Source organism: Cnephaeus nilssonii (genome assembly GCF_951640355.1).
Source record: "Cnephaeus nilssonii genome assembly, chromosome: 21".
Taxonomy (NCBI): Eukaryota; Metazoa; Chordata; class Mammalia; order Chiroptera; family Vespertilionidae; genus Cnephaeus; species Cnephaeus nilssonii.
In genome coordinates this window covers 7,549,731-7,573,941 of record NC_137092.1, presented here as the reverse complement: position 1 = coordinate 7,573,941, position 24,211 = coordinate 7,549,731, and the positions used below count along the sequence as shown (strand labels likewise).

The 24,211-nt window shown below is 48.3% G+C and overlaps 2 protein-coding genes across 7 annotated transcripts in view; one reads left to right on the top strand and one right to left on the bottom strand.

The window, feature by feature from the left end:
- ST7L (suppression of tumorigenicity 7 like) overlaps window positions 1-24,211 on the top strand; it is a 147,639-nt gene that overhangs the window by 66,710 nt on the left and 56,718 nt on the right. The gene's annotated exons all lie outside the window — the stretch shown is intronic.
- WNT2B (Wnt family member 2B) lies at window positions 4,424-24,206 on the bottom strand. Its single transcript, XM_079761239.1, has 5 exons — window positions 23,267-24,206; window positions 17,471-17,691; window positions 16,229-16,506; window positions 15,282-15,546; window positions 4,424-12,281 (listed from the first exon to the last, which is right to left on the bottom strand). Exons 1-5 carry the CDS (start codon window positions 23,452-23,454, stop codon window positions 12,052-12,054), a joined length of 1,182 nt encoding a protein of 393 aa, XP_079617365.1. The 5' UTR covers window positions 23,455-24,206; the 3' UTR covers window positions 4,424-12,051.

The following is a 24,211-nucleotide window of genomic DNA, read 5'->3' as shown; positions in this document are numbered from 1 at the left end:
GCATAGCCATTTTTAGAAGAGCTGTGCTTAGATTCTGATGTAAATCACTCATTCCAAGTCCATGACACTAGTGATATTAGAATCACATTAGGAAACCTACTGATTTTTGTTTTAGAAAACATCTTTGTTTTTTTGGAGACTCGGTATAGTCTTCTAAACGGAGAGAATAATGGGATACAGAAAAAAATTATAACCTTGAAGGACAGTTTTTAACTTTTTCCTTGAATGGAATTTAGCTCCTTCCCCAACCAATCAAATTTCTAATGCTCAAAAGAACTACAATTAGTATGACTACTTAATGTATTTTAATTCCAAACCAAGAATAATTTGGACTTCAGTTAGCTATTATCTTTTTCTTAAAGAGATATACTTATATTCTCATTTACTCTTACCAGAGCCATTGGAGGACACATTGTGATCTTGCAATGTTATAGGGAAGTCTGAGTCATTAAAGTTAAGGGATTTGCTTGAAATCACACAATAGATAGCCCTTTAGTCATGGTATATATGCTTGGTTTCAATAATATGTCACTTCACAACTTAACAAGTACAAAAGAATAACTTTTAAAACAAATACAGTAATGGGGATACAGAATGATGGAGTGGAGATAGCAAGATGGTTTTGCTAGAGAACTAAGTCTTCCTATTGGAGATTAATGTGGAGAAGAGTTTTAAATGAAGAGGCTGAACTGGGTTGTCAGAAAGTAGAAAGGCACTCAGGGTGCAAAAATGCTCACTGCAAAGGCAGAGACATAAATAGACAAATAAGCTGCCTACAAAACTCTTCATAGTATAAGCCCATTTGATGAACTCGGATGCTTTAAAGAATGCACATTTGCTTTTCTGTCTTTCAAACTGATTCCTTCTCATTTCATTCTTGTTCTTGCTAGCAAGCCACTTAAAGAACTGTTTGGTCATTTATGTCACATACATAGAGAATGCCACCCTCCTGTCAAAAATGTACAGTAATTGCTAAAGAAGCAATAGGCATCGGTTTGTAATGATTCAGAGAGAATTTGATTAACTCTCTGAAATGGTCAAAAAAGTTTTAATATCAAGTAGAAATATATATCACTCTTCTTTTAAAATCAAAGTGTTAGTTTGGGAAGGATCATGGGGGATGTTAACTGAACAGAATATGTAAACCTTTTGGTTTAAAATATCATAACTTGGGCTTTTTTTGCTAAATTGGGAATTTTCAGTAGCTAGTAGTTATACCAATAGGTGGTAAACTTGGGTGTGTTCCTTAATTCTGATAAGGCCTCAATAAAAGATTGGGTGTTAATGGCATTCTATCTGAATTTGAGGGGAAATTAAATTACCTCTCTTAGTTCTGTAATAACATTAAGATTGCCTTAGGCCCATCTTGACAGCCAACTTCAAGAAAATAAATTATTTGGGCTTCAGATGATGCTCAACAAAATTAAGAGAACTGATATTCAGGGAAATTCAGACCACATAACCACTCTCTGACCTTATCCTATAATTTCAGGCATTCTGGAAACAAAATGTGTATGTACTGTTCAAAGTGTAGCAAAGGGCTGTGTTCCCATTGAGCACTCTTGCACATTACCATATGATACACGGAGGAGGAGGCGGAGGCGTCTGGGGAAGAATTTAGGAAGGGAGCATATTCTCACACTCGGTTAGTGACACGCTAGCTATTGTTTTCATCTATTCAATATGCTGGAGTCCCAATTTATTTCTGAAGCCAGAGTTCAAGCTTTTACCCCCAGGTAGCAGCAGCTTTACAATTAAATTTTAATCTCTCAGTGTTGGTAGGCTCCTATCTAGAGAATAGCTGCAACTATTGTTGGCAGGCAAATACACTGCTGTTTTCCCTGCAGTTACAGCGAGATAGAAGAATGTTCTCTGGCTGGGGTGTGGATGAAGGCACTTTACTAATCTTACACATAATTCCTCCTGGGTTGCTGGGGTACTCAGAATTGAAACTTTGCCCTCTGATAAAATTCAGCTGGATTTTTTATTTACTTGACTCTGATCCCTTTGGGATTTAGCCCTTATGGGGAGTCCAGGGACTCCAATTCAACTAAACCATAACTTTGTAGACTTCTCTTATTAATTTGCTCTTTGTGTACTTTAGCTATTGTAATACCTCCTTTTAAAACAACTGCACTAGAACTAGTTCATCCTCGATACCCTGAAAAAATTCTTCTTTCAGTATTGGCTTATTGAATGGAGGACTCCAATAGAGCATATTTTAATTTGTTTTTAAAATTTAGTTTTTCAAGAGCCTCAGCATTGAAAAATGTTAACTATTGTTTTAGAACATCCTGAATATGGTAACGATTATTCTGACATTTTAATTCATTATATTTAGATGTTAATACTAATGAATTTGTTCATTTATTGATTCAATGAACAGATCATTATTGTGCACCTTTGTGAAGTACAAAATACAATCCTAGTTCACAAGTAACTGATAGTCTAGTGGTAGGAGGTCTGAGGGAGGCAGCAGATGTATCAGTATAAGACAGAGGCTATACCACAACAATAGATTAGTTCATCTTTGCATATTTATTCATTTGAGTTTAAGTAACCAATGAATTATTTTCACGTGCCTCACACAAGATTTAGTGACCCAAAAAGTCAATTTAGACTCATGAAGACTTTTCCTTTTAGAAGAATTTATTTGGTTAGAATTCCTTTCAGTCAAATAAAAGGAGATAGAAAAAGGTCTCTTTATTTTTATATATTTTTAAGAGGACTTTCATCTTTACACCTAACTGGCAAAGCTCATGTTTTTTGTAAACTGGTATTCATTATATTTACCTAAATTTCAGAATTTATCAAAAATTAAACACTCCACAATTCAAAATTTAAATAAGAAAGGTCTTGCCTCAGATTCACACAGTAGCTGCCATAAGGTAAAAATCTCCATACTCATACATCTTCAACTTTCTCTTTTATATCTTCTCATTGTTAATAATGACAGGTTAATAAGGGCCAAGGGCCATCCTGGTTTAGAAAATGAAGCAGTGTGACTTCATTGTGAGCAGGATGGGCTAGCAAAAGTTAAGACTACAATTACTTGGCCCTGAGGGGAGAGAATGGGAATGAACCACTCAGAATTTCCCAGAGCCCACTGCTAATGTCAAAGATTCGTCCTGTAGTCACTGATTCTGAAAATAGGCACAAATCATGTTAATTTTAAGAAATAATGAAAGGCAATTGGATTAAGACACTAAAATAAGGCTCCTTGTCCCTCTCTTACAAGCTGAATTTTGCTGATCAATTCTGCATCCTGGACATTTCTCTCTTTTTATAGGGGGAATGCCATAAAGGCACATTTATATTTCTGGGTTGTAAGGAGAATCTCACTCTCCCCATTCACCTGTGTTCCATTCACACTAGATTGTGTCTGCTGGTACTAGTCTCTAGAGGAAGACTTGAATAACTCTGGGCCCCTGAGTTCCTGTGAAGCTACCACCTACTCCCATAGGACTCAGTTGGACAGAGATCACGAATGCAGTTACTTAACGTTTATCTTTCCGATGGCATTGAGAATAACCATATCTCTTGTTTGGCCGCAAGCTCCTTATTGAATTTTTTAAAAATTGCTTTTGAGCAGTAACTTTTCCCTGGTTGCTTACTTAACCAGTCATACAAGTTGAGCCTTCTGTCTCTATGCCTATTTTATAATAGCTGCTCTGGGAGAACAGATGAAAAATAATAAGTCAGTTAGATATTTTATGAGTATTGAAATCCCTTCCATTCAGAAATGTAAATAAAATAACAGCATGAGCAATCAGCTTATGTCAGATTCCATGGGTTTATGTTACATAGGGAAATTATAGTGCAACCTGAAACATGCTTCTTCATGAATTCAGTTGTGTCACAGTTGAATGTAAACCCTTGAGCTTTTCTATTGTGAAGGGTTTCAGAAATCACCTTTTATAATCTGCCTAGGAAAGGAGGAAAAAACTAAGATGATACCAACAAATGCTATTGCTGTTAAGTGGCTGCCTCCCTTCCAGTACCAAATTGTGCCAGTTAAGTAAAGCAGAAACTTAGGCTATTACTCACCTTTTGGCTTGTTTAATATTTATAAATATAAAATATACATCCCAATATTCTGTTTCTGAAAGTGGCATCAGGAAAGGGCTGTGAAAGAACAGGTTGCCCTGGTGGTTTTTGTCCTCAGAGGTGAGGGAAGTTCAGTTAGGAAATGTGGCAGACACCTAATAAATAGCTCTGCTTTATCTTCAACAAATGCAAGAAGCCAGGGACCTAATTGAAAGTCATGAAATTGGAATTTGTCTTGTCTTTAGCTGCTGCTCTAGCAGCCTGTATAGTGCACGGGAACTGTCTCCCTCTGATTAGGGAACTGGTTTTTAGTCCCTAAAGTTCTTTCAGAGCCCTCCTCACAGTCACTGGCCTCAAGTCAGATGAGTCGGCCAGCCACAAAAGTCCAGTGTGCCTGGGGCATAGGAGACCTGTCATGTTGTAAGGCTGGGAGTAAGGGAAAGAAGCGTGTATTTTCTGTATTAAATTATTCCTTTTTTATATTTCAATTTCTTAAGAGTTAGGCTTGATTTATGCCAGGTTCTGGGCTTGTAAACCTACATTAATGCATCACAGTTCTGGATAGGATATTTGATATCTATTTAGCCCAGAATCTCAAATGATAGTGGGCTGTAGTTAATGATACTTCACATTTTGTTGGGCTTTACAGGGTAGCTCTCCGTTAGTCCCTGTATGTGTAACAAATGGACTCATCTGTGCGTTCCCACAGGTGCCCTGGTGTTTACTGACATAGATCAAGATGCTGTGTGTCTCTGTAGGGGACTGAACCATTGACAGTCTAGGCACATGCAGTCACCTCACATTATTTAAGTCTTGATCTCAGCATTCTAATTTCTCTGTATTCCCTAGTGTATATAATATGTACTTGCTTGAAATTCCTTATATATTGCTTGCACATTCTTGCTTCTAAGTTTCAGCATAAACCAGCTCCTTCTATTTAGAATGTGTCTCTCTGACTGCCCTCAACCTGTCCATACCTTATCTTTTAAAAATCCAACTCAGAAACCAACGCTTGTAGAAAGCCTAATTAGGCTTATTCTCCTGATGCCTATATTCTGAGACTTCTCAGTCAGTTACTTAAACTGTTTCTTTATAATTATTGCTTCTGTACACTGCCACCTGACAGCATGATGATTCTGGAACTGATGCTCCTCCTCCATCCCGTTGTCGTTGTTTATTATACACAAGCATTTTGAAGTCCTACTGACAACCTTTTCAGGTTCCCCTGAGCTTTAGTCCACTTTCCGTACCCTTTCCCCTTCCCTTTCCCTCATAGCTACATTCCTGAAGAAACAGGCTTGGCCTCCACCTCAGCATGTGTGTGGCAGCCTGCTGGAGAGGTCCCTACAGTTGGGAAGGATTTAACCCTTTGGTTTGACATTCTCTGTATTCTACTCAGACACCTTCTGGAAGCAGATGTGAAGCCAGGAGTAGGTCTGAGGTGGGAGTGGGGAAATTTCCACTGAAAGACAAGTTAGCTCTTTCCTTCCTTTTTACACATGACCTATGAAGCGGCTGTCGTCAGCAGCTCACCCGACACTCTCCTGCTCTGCCTCTCTTCCAGGAGTCAGGGTTAGTTTAAGAAAAAGCCTCTTGCTAGAAGCCATGACCTCGTACTTTTATCCCCTCCATCTGGTGTGTGGCCTCATGGGGCTGTGCTGCTATGCAGGAGGTGAGCAATGGAATTCTTTAGATGATGACTTCTGAGCCCACATGCGGAGGCAGTGGGGGTGGAAAGCAGGGAGAGCAGCAAGAGCCAAGATCGATGGACCAAAAAATAAGGGTTGCTCTGGGAGAAATCCTGCCTATAGGTAGACTGTTTTCATGCCGCCTCCCTCTAGCTCCAGGGGGGGCCAGGGCAAGAAGCTGTAGCATCCCAGGTCGGTGATTGATGAGCACTGTGTTCCTGCAGCTTTCCCTCCTGCTTCACAGTTGGGGTGCCAGGAGTGGGATAGGTAGGGTGTGTGAGGGCTTATGCTGTCTCTTAACAAAATGCATTCCGGAGTTGAACAGGAAAGGGTTCCTCTTGCACACATCGTCTCTTGGAGCTGCTTTGTGTCACGGTGTTGGACCTAAACAGAAGTCCAGATTTTGAAGGAGCGTGAGAGGAAGGGTTGAGCTGCAAAAGTTTTTGATCAAGTGAAAATCTGTTGTCTGCCTCATCTTCAGGGGTTTCTCTGCAGGGTAGATATTGCTTGCCTTGGTGTAGATAAATTACCTGTCTGGGCTAAAGGTCCTAGGACCTTTACTAGGCCGGGAGTGGCATCTAGCCCGGGGTAGGATAGCTTTTTAGCACTGTCATTCCCTGTTTTACTTTCCTAGCCCAATGGTTGACAGCATTTAAAAAAAGAGTGAAGTCTCAAAGGAAATTCTAATACATACTTTAAAAGCCCAAAGCCTGTGGCTTTTCTTTACATTCAGCATCACTTTAAAAGAACTAGATAAAACTAAAACAAAGTTTTAAGTGTTAATCTGAAGAAGTGAAAAGGAATAGAAAGAACTAAGAGCCAGAGTTGATTAAAATGGAGCGCTTAGTCTAGTGATCATGTGGCAGAAATGGCAAAAGGGGGATCATTGATGAGGTTAGAGAAGGCCTAGGCTGTTCCTTCTGTCAGTTCTGCTCAGATGTACCCTCCTAGAATATTTGTACCCATTTGTTCTGAAGGGGCTGGGACGCTGGTGCCTCCAGCCCGAGGCATCCTCAATCTTTGAGGAGCACACAGGATTTGAAGTCAAAAGCTCTAGGTTTGACTTCTGGCTGAGTCACTCAATATCCAACGTGACCTTGGAGAAATCACCAAGTCTCTCTGAATGGTACCTGTAAAGTGAATGTAACTTCTACCTCACAAGGTTGGTGTGAGAATTATGTATGTGCTAAAGCATTTTGTACATAAAAATGTTTTTTATGAGTATCACATTTTTAAAAAAATTTTTTATTGATTACCTTAGAGAGGAAAGGAGAGGGGGAGAGAGAAAAACATTGATGTGAGCACGAAACAGCCATTGGTTGCCTCCTGCATGCCTCCCACCAGGGATTGAGCCCGCAACCTGGGTATGTGCCTTGACTGGGAATCAAAGCAGCAACCTTTTGATATACCAGATGACACCCAAACAACTGAACCACACTGGCCAGGGCGAGTACCACATTTATTCTTGGGGAAGCCCTACCTTGAAAAAGTTGTCAAGTAGAACAGCTGTGGATTAAACTGTATTCCTTTTTTCTTCACTCAGTTTAGCCTTTCTGTTTGGTCAGGCCTGCTTATAGGGGCTGGTGGTATTGAAATAAAGTCACCAGATTTCAGTTCCTTTTGGTCAAAGAAAGGGAACTGTGTGGCCTGCTGCTCCATCCATAGACTCAGGCAGAATGGAAATGAGCAAAGGCAAATTTGAAGCCAAGATAGTTCAGTTAGAGGGCCAAGGGTGCGGGGGGATGCTTACCTTGCTTTCTCAAATCCAGGATGACTAAAACATCTTAAGTAAATGAGGAAAAGCCACAAAGATGCTTAGAGATCCTCATGAAAGGGAAGTGGGAAAATGTGCTTATATATGCTCCCTCTCTTCTATCCCTTTGGAGGCAGGGATAGGATATTACTGAGACCCCACTGACTAGATCCTAAACCTGACAACCACCCAAAGAGAATCCTATCTTCTGGGGAAGCTCAGTTCAGTGTAGTAACTGTGACATATTTGCTCTAGTAGAGCCACTGCTTGCTGCTCTCCAATAACTCTCTTGGAGCGATCATCTCTGGAGCCCAAAGCTCTCCTGCTTCTAACCTAACAAGAGTTACGAACAATAGGGCATGAGCAGTCGGAGACTGCCTCACCATCCACAGCATACAGAGCATGAACTGTACTATTTCCAGCATGAATCAGCCCTGAGACGTCTCAGACCCCTCACTTGGGTGCTAATTGTCCATTGTCCATCCCTTTCTGGCTCCTTCTCCTCCCACCCCCAGGTGACAACTGGTCCCCAAACCAAACAGCTGCCTGCATGTAACTTTTTAATATTCTTTGGTTATAGCTGAACCTCTGCTGTTGGTATGAGTTTTGGAGAATTTGATTGAAATCTAGTTGCTTTTTTATTTTTTGCTGCTGGGGAAGGGGAGGATGACTAGAATAAGAGAAGCTATGTGTATGTTCATATATGTATATGTATGCCCGTATAGGTGCACCTCATATGTATGTGTATCCTCATGGTTGCGTGCAGACTGGGAGGGCAAATCGTGAAAAGGAAGCATCTCTTGTTTTCCAACATTGCTTCAAAGATGCCCAACCCCCGTAGTAGCAGGCAGCTCCTAAGTGGAGGGTGGGGGCAGAGGCCTCCACCAAGGCCATCAATAACCAGGTGTGAGCTATAGGTCTCTGTGTAATGTGAAGCTCTCCCGTATTTCATCTCTGCACCCAGGGGGCGGCTCTGCAGGATTGCTTACGGAGAGCTCTGTGTCTGGCACCTCTCTCCACAAGGCCCAGGCGCCCAGGGTCCCACCGACCTGCCCAGGAATGCATCACATTGTTCTCTGGTGCTGTAATTGGGCTGCAGGAGCCTCTCAGGGGTGAGAAACATACTCTCCCCAGTGTCCTCACTTGGGCTTCTGCCCTATGACCACTGAGGGCATTTAAATAAAACCTCAGAAAAGCAGAGGGGGAAAATCCTAATAATCTCTCTTGTATTAAGCCGATGTCCGGAGTGGGTCTGAGAATTTGGCAAGGACATAGCGGTTGGTGTTTTTGCTGAGGGAGGTGAGAGAAAGGAGAAGAAATTACTCTCTGCTACAGGGAGGAAGAGAAATGAGGCAGTGAGCGGTCATGAGTCAGACCTACAGGACTTTTCACAAACAGACCCTCACGGCCAGGCAGTACTTCATTCTTTTAAATAATCTAAAGTCTCTGATTGAATTTTTCCAGCATCTCTCTGAGGAAGAGTATGGATTAGAGCTGTCATTCAAGGTCGGCAATAATACAGGTTGGCTCTTATCTCCAAGGCAGTGAAGGCTGGCATCCTTACTGTTCCATGGAGAAACTGGCTACTGGCGTGCAGCGGGGGCACTGTAGTCACATGCCTTCCCTGAAAGGTTCTGAGATCCTTAAAGGATAGAGATAACCTCTTTGAAGTTAACTTTGTGTCCAAATAGCACTTTCTGTCCGCCTTTTACCTAACTGTTAAAAGTGAAAAGAAATGAGGACCAATAGGAAGGAGTGGAAGAGTGGAGAGGGGCTGTGAGACTGCTGGTCTGAGGGACAGACCGCTATTGGATAGGAGGGCTGGGAGAGGGGAGATTGGAGGCAGCGAGGGAGTAAGCAGTGGCAGAATGACATGGAGCCCCGACTACACCAAATAAAGTTCTCGTTTTGCTTCTCGTTCCAAATAAATTAGTTTCTGTTTGTATAGCACAGAATAGACGCCAGTTGTCTAAAGCCAATCGGAATGCACAGGCAAGCTAAGGAATAAGAGGCATAATTAATGGCTTGGCCATCATTCCTTCTTGGAGCCACATAACCTCTGTGGCGGGGCTCACGTGGACCTCTTTTCTCTCCCTACCCGCCTCACTTTTCAAACCGCTCACTCTCTGGACAGCTCACTCTTCGCCTAACCATTATAGGAAAATGCAAAATGTGGGTCTTTATGAATCACAATTTGGACGCCAGAGAAAAGCGTAGAGCAGTGTTAGATGTCAGAAGAGGCCCATTCCCTCCCTGGGGTAAGAACGGAAAACAGATAGATAATAGAGACAAGTCGATTGAACTCAGGTTGATGTCCCATGGAAGGCCCATGCTATCACTTACATGGTCACCTGGATATTCTGTGAGAGCAGGGGTTAACCGGGCCCGGAGGCTCTTCCCAGCAGCCCAGCATACAAGACAGCACCCTTTTAGAAATGCATTCAACTCTATCATTGAGTTCAGACTGGCTGTAACCCTCTTACCTTCGCACTACCCTGAAGCTTTCCTCCTCTTAATCCCAGCTCAAGATGTCAGAAGCTCTTCTCTTCCCTCCTGTGCCCCTCCCTCATCCCACCATTGGCTCATCAGTTATCCAGTTGCCTCCACTCTTCAAGGAAGACATTCCCCTGGCCTGACTCACTCAGTCCCATTTCTCCACAGGCATCCCCTCACCGCAGACCACAAGGGCCCTGACTAGCTCATGTTTTGTGTTAATGGATGTGAAATCGGAGCAAACCCCCTTGCCAAAAGAAAAACCACCCCAAACTCTCCCACACAGGTCTCCGCAGGTTACACAAATATTAGTCCTATCATCCAAATAAATCTGCCCCCCTAGCCCAGAGCTATGGCTCCTTCTGCTGCCTGTGCAGAGTGAAGCTGTTCCACAAACATGTGAGGACCCAAGGGATGTTGGAGAGGAACTTGGGAAAGGGGGGAGGCTACACTCAGAATTCCTTGGGTAGGCCCCTGAATCCACAGCCTGCTGTCAATACTTGATTGTCCTTAGTTGAAGGCTCTGAAGTAAGTCATGATGGGTGAGACCAGTTAGGGGCTTTGGAGAGAGTGTTTGTTGGCTAGAGTTTGGAGCATAATTAAAACTCAGTATCTGAGATAGTTTTATACCCTCATTTTACAGATGAGAAGGTAGAGGCTCAGAGAATTTGAGTATCTTGCTCAAAATACCAAAAACAGCTGTGATTCCAACCCATGTCTGTCATAACTGCAAATTTCTACAGTATTCTGCTCCTTTAAGATATCAGCAGGAAGAGATAATCACTGTTCAAATCACATAAAAATAGGACATCACAGTTTTGGAGACTTCGTTTCATACCCTCTAGCTTGCCTCTGGAGACTCAGCTACCGCAGGCTGATTTAGGGAGCGGGTAGTAGCATAGAAGGAACTCCCCTGTGGAAGCCAAACATGGAAGGAACAACAGTCATCATCACCAGGACTTGGAGAGTCGCTACATAAAGACGTGTTCTTGCTGAGGGGGGTGAGAAAATTAACGGGGAAAGGCTGCTTTCTAAGATGCTCACCACTTTGGCTCCAAGCCCCAGCTCTCCTTTCCTCTATAGTCACTGGATCCCACTACCAGCGTCAAAGGCTAGGATCCTCTCCTAAAAATTGCCAAAGCTGGAGATCTCTACCTGCTTAGGATACACAGAGGCCTATTGTGGACCCTCGAGATCAGGACTGCTGCCCTCTCCCTCCACGAGTCCTATACCTTTTTCTCAGTGTTTCCTCAATCTGGCTGACCACCAGAACAATGCGAGGGGAATTTTAAAAAAACACCCAAGGCTTACTAAATTCCTCTTTCTCAGGATGTTTCAGGGTATTCTGATGATTGTTAGGCATGGGTATCACTGCCTGCCACTCATTTAAACAGGCAGCAAGTGAGCAAAGGGAGTAGTGCTGCCCGATGTAGGCTGGAAAGGAGAGAGAGATGGGAAGAGAGTGTATGTTTGTATAGTTATATAATTTCCCCCTTACAAAACACAGCAGTTTAGAAACACATGAGCATATGAATGGAAACTTGTCCACTGTGGCTAACTCTCATCTCACTCTCCATAATGAAAGAATGTTGTAGCCTAAGAGGTTGTTTGGGGTACCAGGCCGTCTGCTCAAACTGACCTAGGGAAGAGATATGTGGTTTCATCTCTGTCCTATCTACCCTCAGCCAGGTAGGAGCGAAGGGAAGCACTCTCCGGGTACCTTTCCTCTTGCACACACAGAGGTGTCAGGAAGCCAGTGCAGGGAAAGGAGACACGAGCCTCGACCACGTGCTTTAGTGCAACTCATATCACACCTACACCTCTTCCGCTCCCCCTTCTAGCCTCCAGAGCAGGGAATCGGAGCTGCTCAGTTTCTTACGTCCCTGTCCACTCCTTCCAAGGGCTAAGGAACCAGCCAGGACACCAGAGTCCCTCTGGATCACTCTCCAAGTCCTTAAATAGAAGCTGTAGCAGCCCAGGGTTGAGGGTGGTGGAAGGTGTGCATGCAAAGATCTTGTGCTTTCGAGTCAGGAGGTTTGAAGTGGAGGGATGAGTGAGGTATTGACATGTTCAGGTCTGGTCCAGCCACTCTGCCTTCTTGGGGGCCTTGCAGGTGTGGACGTCCACAGTGTTTCTGCACTCCTTGCACCGCACGGCGCAGCACCAGTGGAATTTGCACTCACACTGGGTGACACGGGTGACTCGAGTTGTGTCATACCCTCGGCCACAGCACATGATTTCACAGCCGTCTGTCCCTTTAGATGTCTTGCTGCAGACACGGCCTGCAGTGCCTAAGGAACCTGGATTGGGGAAGAGAGAGAGAGAGGGCGAGAAAATCAAGGTACCTCTTACTTCAGCTGCTCTGGGTTCCCTTACCCACATCCTCCTGAGGAAACCATAAAGAATCTCTTTTCCTGAAAGTATACCCACTAGCCAAAATGATCATCTCCTCGTGGCCCTCTACACCAGCCTCATTTCCTCCCGCCAGCAAGGCCACCCCAAGACCACTGACTTCACCTGCCGTGCCCTCCCTGCCAGCACACATCTCCAGACCCCCTTCAAAGCCTAGCCTTAAAATGCTTGTCATTGTTAAAGCTGGCTGACGGCCCTCTCTTTTATGTTTGAATTTTCCCACAATAAGGAGTTAAAAGAAATAACAGCCTATAATTTATCTTTTCCAAGAAGCCTTGCCACAACTCTGATCCAGCTACTATTTGTTAGTATTTTGGTCCTTAGTTTATATTTTATTAAGTTGTACTATACAGAGAAGTAGTATAGTATGGCCATTAAAAGCTGGGCCTGGTGTCAGTGTCTAGGTTTAAATCCCATTCGGCCACTTTTTAGGTAGGTGATTTACAAGTCAGTTCATCTCTCTGGGCTTTGTTTTTCTCGTCTGACAATAGGCACAATAATAGCATCGAACTCAGTGGATCGTTGTGTTATATCTACAGTCTGTTCAACGGAGGAGGTGGATGGATTGGCATGACTGGCTGGAAGCACACCCCTAAGGAATTCCTAAAGACCCTACAGGGGGGATCTTGAAGGGTAGGGGAGATGCTTTCCCTCTGCACAGATGATGCTCAGGACCTCAATCTCACATTAGCACAGGAGACCCTGCCAACAGACCATAAAGCTAAAGAATTCTGGATGGGATGGACCCTAGGCAGTATCTCCTCTAGCCCTTCCCAGAGATGGGAAACACTAGCCTAGGGGTTCAAGAAGGGGAATCAATTAACTGATTTCTATAGCAGCAGTCTGACATTCCACTGGGATATGAAAAGAAAATACAAGAACCTCTATATTTGTTTTCTACCTCATCAATTTAAAATATCGATTCTGTATTGTTTTATAATATACATATTAGTATAGTGGAACATAGATGTAGTTTATAAGTAAATATGTATATACTGGAGGTGAATGCTCAGGTTTTTTATACACTAGGAATACACAATCCAAATGTCAAGAGACCACTGCTTGGGGCATGGGCTGACTAGGTCTCCTATGCATGTTACTCTCATAATTGCAAGGGCTGGGTCTTAAGTCCTTCCTGGGCATCAGAAGTCTCCCCTACCCTCTGGAGCTGAGTTATCTGGTGTAGTAGCCACTAGCCAAATGTGCTCATTTAGAGTTAAAAGAATTAAAATTAAATAAATTTTAAAACTTAGTCCCTTGGTCACCCATAGTCATCACATGGCCCAGCTGGTGTGGCTCAGTGGTCGAGTGTCAACCTATGAACCAGGAGGTCACGGTTCAATCCCCGGTCAGGGCATATGCTCAGATTGTGGACTCAATCCCCAGTGTGGGGCATGCAGGAGGCAGCCAATCAATGATTCTCTCATCATTGATGTTTCTCTCTCTCTCTCCTTCTCCCTTCCTCTGAAATCATAAAAATATATTTTAAAAAAATAGTCATCACATGTAGCTAAGTGGCTAGCATATTAGCCCTAGAACTTTTCCATTGTCACAGACTGCCCTGGAATTCTACCCTCTGGGATGACTTGGACCCTTTGAATTCCAGACCCCACTTTGGGTTTTATGAGCCTTAATTTTATGCCTCTGAGAAAAACCAACACACATATGACTCATCCTAACTCCAAAGGTTCTTCCCCAAATGAGCATTTTAGGTGTGACAGCATAGGCTCACACCTCAGAGGTTCTGGAATGATCTCCAGGCACTGGGAAGTAGTCCTCTCAGTTATACCACGTGGGCAGAAACTATACCTAGCCCCGCTCTGTGTCTATGCCCAGTTTTGCTCTGAGCCACTTGACTCTCAGTAAGGACAGTGATGGGTGAAAACCAGTACCGAAGACAGCCAAGGTTTCTAAGTCCATCCACCTCAGCCGACTCTGACGGTTGGGTCTGCAGGGAAGAGCCTGCGAGTCCAGGGCAGTTCCCGGGGAAGAGCGGTTCTGTGGCATTGCACATTGTTCCTAGATTAACCTATCTGAACCCGAAATCTGAGCCCAGATGGTAACTTCCATTCTTTTGGGGTAACACCTTATCACTTTTCAGCACCCCCAACAATCCCACCACAATATCTGGCACAGATGTTTGCTGCTCCCTGCCAGTGGTTCGCCTTGGCAGGAACCTCTGCTTTCCTTGCCTCCCTAGCCCCCCGTTAGACGGGATAAAACCTTTCAAGGCCACTGATGGTCTGATCACAACTGTCCTACCTTTAAGCTCCTTCACCCGAACTCTCCACTCAGGATATTAATCTGTTCTCTGTTCCTGGAACAGATCGTGCACCACCTACCATTCTGCTCTGTGTAGACGATGTCACCTGTCCTCTCTAGCACCCAGATAATCCCCACACCTCAAGAAACAGCTTACATTCCACATTTGCAGCTCAGCTTCTCGATTTCTCCAGTTGTCTCTTGCAGTTGCATCTGTCTACCTGTTACATCTCATTTCTTAGCTCAATTGTAAAGAGCCAATGACTTGGGGCTGCATCTTATGCTTTGGTGTGGACCATGCATTGCTCGGTACTGAGTTACTGAGAACGGGTGACTTATTTAACATTCACTGAGTAGTATCTATCACGTCTGTATACCACACAGACCTCAGGCCTGAAGGAGCTGAGCGACCTCTCCTCTCTGCTGGGACAGCACTGGGCCTGGCGGACCGAGGCATAAATCATCAATCTCATTATGAGGTTTTTTTCATATCAGGAGGAGACTAACTCCTCCCTCAGCTCCCCTCCCTAACTCCTGAGGCTGAACAAACCGTGACTACCCGGGGGTGCTGGTACTAAGAGCTGGGTCTCCATGCCCCTACATCCCCGTCTGCTTTCTCTACCCACCTGCAGCCTTGTCCAAGACACAGTAGTCTGGGGAGTTGTCAAAGTAGACAAGGTCGGTCCGGGTGGCACGGCGATAGCCTTGGCGGGCTGCTGTGAAGTTGGCGCCATCCTGGGTTGCTGTCACCTGCACGGCCCCATCATAGCGCCGCCGCAGGTAATCACCTGTGCGGCGGAAGTCTGAGAGCGCACGCCAGCAGGTGCGCAGAGTACAGGAGCCACTCACGCCATGGCACTTACACTCCAGCTTCAGAAACCGCCGTACAGCCTGGGAGGTGGGAGGCAGGTAAAGGAGAGGCAGCCAGTCAGGGCACTTAATCACCCCTAGGACTGAAAGCATGAGTGCTCTGCCCTCTGCGGGACCTGGTCCCGGCTAACTAGTGCAGCCATTGGTTGGTCTTTCCCCATCAATCCACCCATTCTTCCTGATCCAATGCAAGAAGCTCTCCTTCCAGGAAGCCTTCCTGGAGCAACAGTGTTCTCCTTTTTATGATAGGCCATTTGAACTTTAGGGCCACAGGATTCTGTTTACGATTTCAGGACGCTGGCACATCACTATTTTGGAGTTCAGGGTATCATGCCTTCTCCTTCTGTGGCATGTCACTTTGCAGCAAGGACCAGGCACAGAGGACATGCTCAGAGACCAGTGACTGACCAGAACAAGCCCTTCTCCTCCTCAGTCGTATGGAGGCAGCTTTTTCCTTCTTAAAGAGTTACTGTCCTGCTTTTCTCCTTCTCCCCCTGCTTCCCACCTGTGTGAGGACTTTGTGTACCTGGCTGCACCTCGGCATTCGCAAGCTCCCTGGGTTTACTGCTCCTGACCCAAGGGGTCAGGTCTTTTGGAAGTGACCCAGAGCCTTCAGCACTTCCTCCTCCACATTTAGTCCGTGATCATACAGAGCGTCGCCCACAGCAAAGAGGAAGGCACATGCACAGACATGAATACTGACCGTGCGACCACAGCGGTTGTTATGTAAGTTCATGAGGGCCCGGGCATCCTTGAGCCTCTTCTCCTTGGCATCCACGAAGGCCTTGGCAAAGCGAACGCCATAGTGTATGTTGTCACTGCAGCCACCCCAGTCAAAGTCCCCACGTTGGTCATGGTGTCGGCCACGGGTATAGGGGTCACAGCTGCACACACTCAGTTCCCCCTGGCTACAGGCGCGGGTGATAGCATGAACTACCCCTGCTGACGAGATGGCATATACAAACGCTGCCTCCCGGCTGCCTGGAGAGAGGAGGGAAGTGTGTCTCAGCAGGAGGCCCACAGAACTGCGACTGTGAAATCTCTTCTTTTCCTAGAGCAACCCCTGTACCCTCTTTACTCAAATTGCCCTTCCTTCCAGGAGCATCTCCAGACTGCCTGATCCCTCCCCTAGCCCTCACTACTTTCCATCCACTTCTTTGTACATCTGACCTCTTGGGCTGACCTGGGCTCTTGCTTCCTTCCAAACTCCTTGGATGTATTCATGAGCAAGTCGCAGGGCGAGTCACCCCCTCCCACCGAGTGCAGTCCTGGCTCAGCTAAGCCTGTCTCGGTCCACAGTCCATGCCTGTTCAGGCCCACTCTGCTGGACAGTTCCCAACAGGGGACACCCCAGCCCAGGGGTCAGCCCATTTGGAGTGACAGGCTCCTTTCCCCGCCTGTTTCCTTCCCTCCTTGCTCTCCCGGATCAGTGACCCATCTCTCCTGTCCCTCTGACACCTTTGGGTTCCCACCTCAATCCCTTCCTCCTAGTTGACTGTTTAGCCTCTGCTTAGCTTTATTGCTGAGCTGGGGCTAAGCCTCTGACTCTCCAAATATTTATGTATCACCTTTCTGTTTATCCTTTGCTCCCATTACTGTAGTGTTGGGAGTATTAGAGTGAGGGGAGTGATTGTGTGATAAGAACCTAGTCCTCAGCCTGACAGTGCTGGGGGCTGGGGAGGGACAGGAAAGGAAGGAAGAAAGATGGAATGCCGCTCCTTTGTCCCTACATCCCAGAATACTGGGACCTAGAAGGACCCCTGGCTACATATCTAAAGTACTGAGGGTCTGTTCCCACTGTATCCTGCGCTCTGCCCACAACTGTTTCTCTAATTATGAAGAAGTGTGCAGGAGATGGGAGAGGGGATCATGCCTACCCTCCCCACTCACCACCCCAAGCATAGGAAGGGAGGGAAGAGCTGGGCAGGGTGGAAGAGGCCCCTACTTCTGAGCATGACACGGCCAAAGACAGTGTGGTCCCGGTCCAGGGTGGTGCAGTTCCAGCGGTGGTGGCGGAACTGGTGCTGACACTCTCGGATCCATTCTCGGGCACCCTCGCCCACCGAGCGCATGATGTCTGGGTAACGCTGGCACAGCTGCCGCTGCCGGCTCACCAGACCAGGGATATTGTCACAGATCACTCGGGCCCCCAGTGCCCCGATGTACCTGCAAGGTGGAGATGGCCCTGTCAGAGCGTTCCGGCCCTTTTTCTGCACCAGGACAGGATTAAGGGAGGGAAGGCTTGGCATTCACACCTTGGAGTGGTGCCTTCCCCTTTCCCAGCCCACATTCCCTGAGGCTGATGGATAGAACCGGTCCCCACACGCTCCGGAGAAATAGTTGTACAGTTGCAGAGAGAGTAATGAGTGGTCTCCTAGCATCACCAGTTCCCCTGCCAAAGGCCAAAGTGACACACACTCCCAGAACGCAGGCCAGGCATGTGTCACAAACACAGAAAGCTGCGGGCATGTCACATAAACCCATTGCCTGTTTATTTAACAAACATTAAGAGCCTCATGGAAAAATAAACTAACAAAACGAGAGTCTGAGATAACACTCTTACTCCCACATGTAAGAGGCACGTCCTGCATGGCTGGTCCATGAAGACATGGTTTGGGGGAAGAAGGATGGAGACAGGGAGGGGCCAGTGGGAAGAGACATCAAGGGCAGCGCTGAGTAATGTTTATAGCCCTAGTCAGACCCATGCAGCTAAGATCCTCATTCCCAATGCTGAGATCTGGGGAGGAGACCCCACTCCCAGCTCTCTTCCCCATACTCTTTATTTCCAGGCCAATGGCCTTTTGTAGCTTAGGGGTCTTGATTCTTTCAAAACCCTCCTCCCCAACTTACAGGGCAGGGCATCCTGCATGGGCAGAGGGCTGTTGCTGTGGGAAGCCAAAGGCCAAGATAAAGCAAGAGGGTGACACTCCCATATTCCAGTCCCCAGTTTGCCCAGTATGAACTATTATAAGAAGATCATTTGGCTACTAGAAGATAGGTGGGTTGGTAGAGTCCTTCTCAGATTTTTCGCGGCAATCTTTTCATTCAAACACTCTTAGCCCGGACTCCACCACCAGCCTCAGGAAGACCATTTCAGAGAGAAGACCAGAATGTATCATCACTTTTTCTCCCCACAAGGCCACCAAATGAGATCTGACTCACTCACCCACTCCTCATTCCCTTTCTATCTCTCCAACACCTTCCTTCATTTGCTGGAAATTCACCATTCTCCTGTCCTAACACATCAAGGGACACCTTCTCTCCCTTTTCTGAACAGGTTGGGGGGCCTGCTTTTCTGCTGCTACAAACAGAAAAGATTTTGGTTTGGGCTGTGAATGAGCCCATGGCTTGGGAAAGCCCCCCAGATGGGCCTAGAAGTGGGTGAGGAGAAGGGAGGGTGGCCAATGGGTAAAGGGGAAAAGCTGGGCTGCCCTGGGCTCTGTGTACCCCCTCCCCCCGGTTCACACACTCCGCCCTCACCCACAGACTGGATCACCACTGGTGATACCAACTCAAACAAACACAAGGAGGGCTGATGCCTCTTCTGGAACTCAGCAGGGCTGATGGGGCCCATCTGTCCCGGGGGAGGGGTGAGAGGGCTGACCAGACACTGAGAAATCCCATGGAATCAGCGTCCCCAGCACTGTCCATCAGGGCAACAGCTTCCAGGAACAAACAAAATAAACACCCCGGGCTGGGCCAGGCCGGAAAGGGCCGCCTGACGCACAGCCCGGAGTTACACCCACTGCTGCGGTGCTTTGTTTGGAGATTCAAGACGTTGGAGTTGTGGAGTTGGAGCTCGTCCCTGTCTCACCACCACTCTGCTTCCTCAGTTCAGCCCGAGTACTGCCCTGTGCAATGGGTGTTTGTTTGTTTTTTACTGGGGCTTGGGAAGAGGGGGTTGAATGGGAATGGGAGACCAGTAATCCAGCCCTCATGAGACAGTCTGGAGTGAGGCAGGCCAAACTCTGGCAAAAAGTCCTTCCTGTGGTCTGACTTAAATCCATTCTGCTGTAGCCCACACTGGTCCTTCTTGTTACATCCCCACTGAACGTGGGAACATCTGTTCAGTATCTAAGATGGGAAGAATAAATAAGTTTCTCCTACTACCCCCCTCACCCCACCAAGTGGCTGCTTCAAGATTCTACAGAGCAGGGCGCTTGCCTGCTGACCATGGTCAGCCCCTTGTAGTTGGTGTGGGGACCTCCAATAAAACTGAGCCTGAGCCCCAGCCAATCCCCTTCTCAGCACATGCCTGCAAAATGCCTACCATGTGCCAAGCACTCAGCTCAGCTGTTAGGGTCAAAGAGATGTTTAAGGCATCCCCCGGGTCATGGGCTGGTAGTGGTGAGATACCCCTGATCCTCTAGCTTTGTTTACCCATCCAGAAGTTTCCCTTCCTTCCCAGCTTCCTGCCCCAGAATGTTTTCTTCACCTGCTTTTGACCCATTTACATCCCTCCCTCTGACAAAGTGATTCATATCCTACTCTCATAGCCCCTGCTACTCCAAGTGTGGTCCCCAAAACAGCAGTATTCACATCCCCTGGGGATCTGTTGGCAGTGCAGAGCCTCAGGCCCCAGCCCAGGCCGACTTGAGTCAGAGGCTGCACCTTACCAACATCCCAGGTGATCTGCGTGCACTGCTCCGTGAAGGCAGGGATTTGTGTCTGTTTTGTTCACTTCAGTATCCCCGGTGCCTAGAACAGTGTGTGGCACATAGTAGGTACTCAGTAACTACTTGTTGAATAAACCTAACTGCTCTGATATACCCCTTACTTTTTTCTCCCCGCTAGCTAGTCATAAACTTCATTTCAATTATAGCGTTACTCCTTGTGGACATTGCCAGCATATTTGCACATGTTTTGTTTGTGTCTTGTTAATGAGGTCAGGGAGCCTCTTTTTTTCCTCTTTTCCTTTCTTTTATAGTCCCTAGTGCACATGGTTCAGTCCAGCTCATATAAAGCTTTGAGCACAGGGATAAAACTATTACCTCCCCTTAATCTCTTAATACAACATCATTTATATGGTACCTTACAGTCTATGAAACATTTTTCTACCCAACAATCCTCTGAGAAAGAGAGATCTCCATTTACCAAGTGAAGAAACTGAGGTTCCGGGAGTAGTAAGTGATAATAGCCAGCTCTTTCCATCAGAGCCAGTCAGGAGAACTAGGTGAACTCCAAAGTCCAAGGTCATCTTCACTCCAAGGGAGGCTTAGCCAGGAGTGGGCCCATCTGACTTCAGAATTGGTTGAACTTGAGTTTCATGCCATTCCCTCCTATTCCTCACTTTCTTCTTATGTGAAATGGGGATAATAACAGTACCTACCATGCTGGATTATTGGGGGACTGAAGATGATGTTAATAAAGTGTTTAGCCATAGTGTCTGGAGCTTAGTAAGCGCTCATTACGTGGCAACAATAATGCTAATGTTGTGATGCCACTCTGTTCCTCTCCCTTTGTGGATCCCTGACATGTCCAACCCGTGCAGAATGGAACAGGGAAGCACATGTCAGGAGCCCGTTCCTTGTTTGCTATGGATTCCGAAGAGACCCTCACTTCCTCCTCCAGTGAGAGGAGCAGAGGGAAGCAGTGGCCGGGAAAGAGGGGAAGGGCGTGAGGAAGAGCAGCCTGTTTGCGGGTGAGAGCGGAACAGGGATACACACAGCCAACGGCACCTCCTCTGGGGAGAGAACCCCCTTGGGGGTCTGACCAGCCTTTAGAAAGCAGCTTTCCACTTTATCCCAGAAGTGATGCTCACAGAGGCAGGCACCAGGGGCCTGCAGCTACGACCTGCAGGTGTGCAGCCAGGAGATGGAAGTACCCTCCGCACTCACTCCCCGTCCTGACCTGCTGCTGCCTCCTCCCCACCCCCCAACCCCACCCCCACCCTGTCACAGGGACTGCTGGATCCCTCTGCTTCACCCGCCTGCTTCCCACCCAGGACTTTTTCCAAAACCTTTAATATGAACCACGTGGGGGGCATGTAGTAGAGAGAGAAAGGAAAAGGCGGAGACAGTCACCACAGGGACAAAATGGGGACTAGAAAGAACTCCAGATGGGTCTTTGGGAACCACCTCTAGCATGCTGAAACTACCAGACTGACTTGATACTTCCTCACCTAAACACCACATGGTCCCCAAGACAGCATCCCAAACTGGAAGGAAGGCATGGAGCGTCCCTAAAAGCAAACTGCCATCTGGGTGGGTAAAGTTGTGCAGCAGCCACTTCATCCTTTCTCTGCTGGGCCACTGAGGGTGCTTGTCCCCAGCCAAACAGCCCTGAAGGTAAAGGGATGGCTGTGTGCGCACTCTGAACTTTGAAAGGTTTTTCTCCTCATCCCCCGTCTTCCCTTTCCCTTTCTAAAGGAATGTTTCAAGCCAGATGTAAGATATGGGCCTCCCTTCTCCCCCATCCAGAACCCCCCTCCTTGCCTTCCACAACACTGCAGAGATAAAAAAAAAAAAATCCAAGAGATTTTTCTGAAACAGGAAAACGGGGTGTGTGTGTGGCGGGGGGGGGGGGGGGGGGGGGGCGGGGGGGGAGGGTAGTGGTGGTGAGAGACGCATCTTGAAATGATAGGAATCTGCCGCCCAAGCTTGCTGGCCCCTCAGCCCGTACCCCTCACCCTTCCAGCCAAGATTCCAAGTCCTGAGGAGAAAAGCCACAGGGTGGAAGGGGAGAAGAGACCACACTTTGAGGTGGGGGGGGGGGTAGGGAGGGGGTAGAGTGAAGACAGGAAGGCGGGCACTGCATGGGTAGAGAGGGGCAGAAGCCCAGTCCAAGAGACCATTTTGGGGGGTGAAGAGGAAAGATGAGAAGACAGCCTTTTCTCAGCCCAACTCTCCCCCTGCCCTGCCCCCAGAAGGGAAAAGACGAGTGCCATCCAGGGCCTGGGAGCAGGGTACTCAGGGAAGAACAGACATCGAGTCGGTTTGTAACGCCTTTTGGCTCATCTGCCCTCTTATGAAGTGTCTGGGGTGTAAGGCCTGCAAGAAATCTAAGGGGAGGGTCTCAATATTTGGGGGCCAGAGGCGCCTAGTTCTCGGAGGGGAGAGAGAGACGTGGGGAAGAAAAGAAGGAAGCCGAGAAGGAGATATCAAGGTTCGAACTGACGTCCTTAAAACGGAGCCTGAAGGCAATGCCTAATTATGCAAGCCCAGTGTTTTGTTTTAATTGTGTGAGTTAATGGGGTCGGCTTTTTGCCCCGGTTCCACTTCTAACCCTGGCGCTGGGTGCTGCGCCGCACCAAAGCCTGGCTGCGTGACCGAATGGGTGGACTAGAGGCTCCTCCACCCGCGCGCAGCCCCTTTCTCCACCTCCCAGGGCGACGGCCATAGGTGATCAGGGTTCCTGCTGGACGGTCACCGAAGGCCCCAGATAAGCGGTTGCTTTCTTGAATCCACCCTGAGCGAAATTCGGGAGGTAGCTTTTGCCCTAAAAGGGTTGAGCTGAAATATGGGCACGGCATATGGGGTTCTGGAAAGCCTCGACCACCGGGCGTCCTTGCTCCAGATACCCTGCACCCACCTCCTCGGGCGGCGCTCCTCTGTCTCCGCCGCTGCCGCCCCCGCCTCCGCCACGCCGCAACTTCAGTGACAGCCCTGCCGGGACGTCTCTAACTCCGTCGAAGCGACAACCTGGTCCCCTGAGCTGCGGGTGCCGGGGCTGTGTATTCCTCCCCGCCTCCGGCCTCTCCGACCCGGAGCCTCACCCTCCCAACCCGGAGAGTCACACTCACCACCAGGACGTGTCTACGCGGGCCGGCAGCGTCAGCAGCAGCAGCAGCAGCAAGCAGGCAAGGCTTAGACGGGCCGCAGCCCGGGAGCCGTCGGGGGCCGCAGGTCTGGGCGCGGGCGCGGGGACAGGAGCGCGGGCGCGCCGAGGGGGGAGCTGCGCGGCGTCCTCCGCACCACCCAGCTTCAGCATAGCTCCCCAAGACTCCCGCCGCGCGGCCCGGAGGGGCGTGGACGCGGCACCGGCTGGGGGTACTCCGGCTGTCCTTACTCACCCCCCTGGGGGGCCATAGGCTTGCCGGCGGCTGGGGACCTAGGGGCACCTGGATTCCCGGACCGGGGCGCAGGATTCCGGGGAGGGGCGCAGCGAGCTCGGGGACTGGGGCGCACAGCCGGGACGCGGGTTGCGATGTCAGGGGGTCGGTGGCGTGGAGTGGGGCTGCGGGTAGAGTGTGCGGACAGCCCCTCCGACCGCGGACTCTCATTGGACAGCGCGGGGCGGGGCCGAGGCTGGGGACACGCGCGGCTCTCAGGGCGGCTCCGCCCGCGTAGCCCGGGCGCTTCGCTGCGCCCTAGGTGTGGCGGCCTTCGGCGCCCCGGCACTGCACTACTCCGCGCCCCCACCTGTTAGGGCTGGACGCCGTGGGCGCTTCGGCGCCCCTTTGAGCCCTGAGCGCCCAGTCCCTGCCGACACCGCGCCACCGGGTCCTAGCGCCCTTCATTCGGCAACCCCGACTAACGCGGGCGACGGCCGGGAGCGGAGCAGGGGCCGGCAGACCCTTCCGCTGTCCGCGGACCCGCAGTGACACTGGAGCTGAGCGGAAAGGACGCACTCCTTCTCTCGGGTCCTCTCTCCGTCCTTGCGCTTCTGTGAAATGGGCAGAATCGGCAAGTTGCGGGAGAATCTTACTCCCTTTTCAGCGGTGCCAACAGGGCGCTGTGGGCAGCCG

Bases quoted from the DNA above. Each gene is read 5' to 3' on its own strand.
- WNT2B (XM_079761239.1), bottom strand. From the start codon at position 23,454: ATGCTGAAGCTGGGTGGTGCGGAGGACGCCGCGCAGCTCCCCCCTCGG. The intron at 17,692-23,266 runs GTGAGTGTGACT...TCCACCTTGCAG, and splicing joins CGCGTAGACACGTCCTGGTG to GTACATCGGGGCACTGGGGG. The intron at 15,547-16,228 runs GTCAGTATTCAT...CCCACCTCCCAG, and splicing joins ACAACCGCTGTGGTCGCACG to GCTGTACGGCGGTTTCTGAA.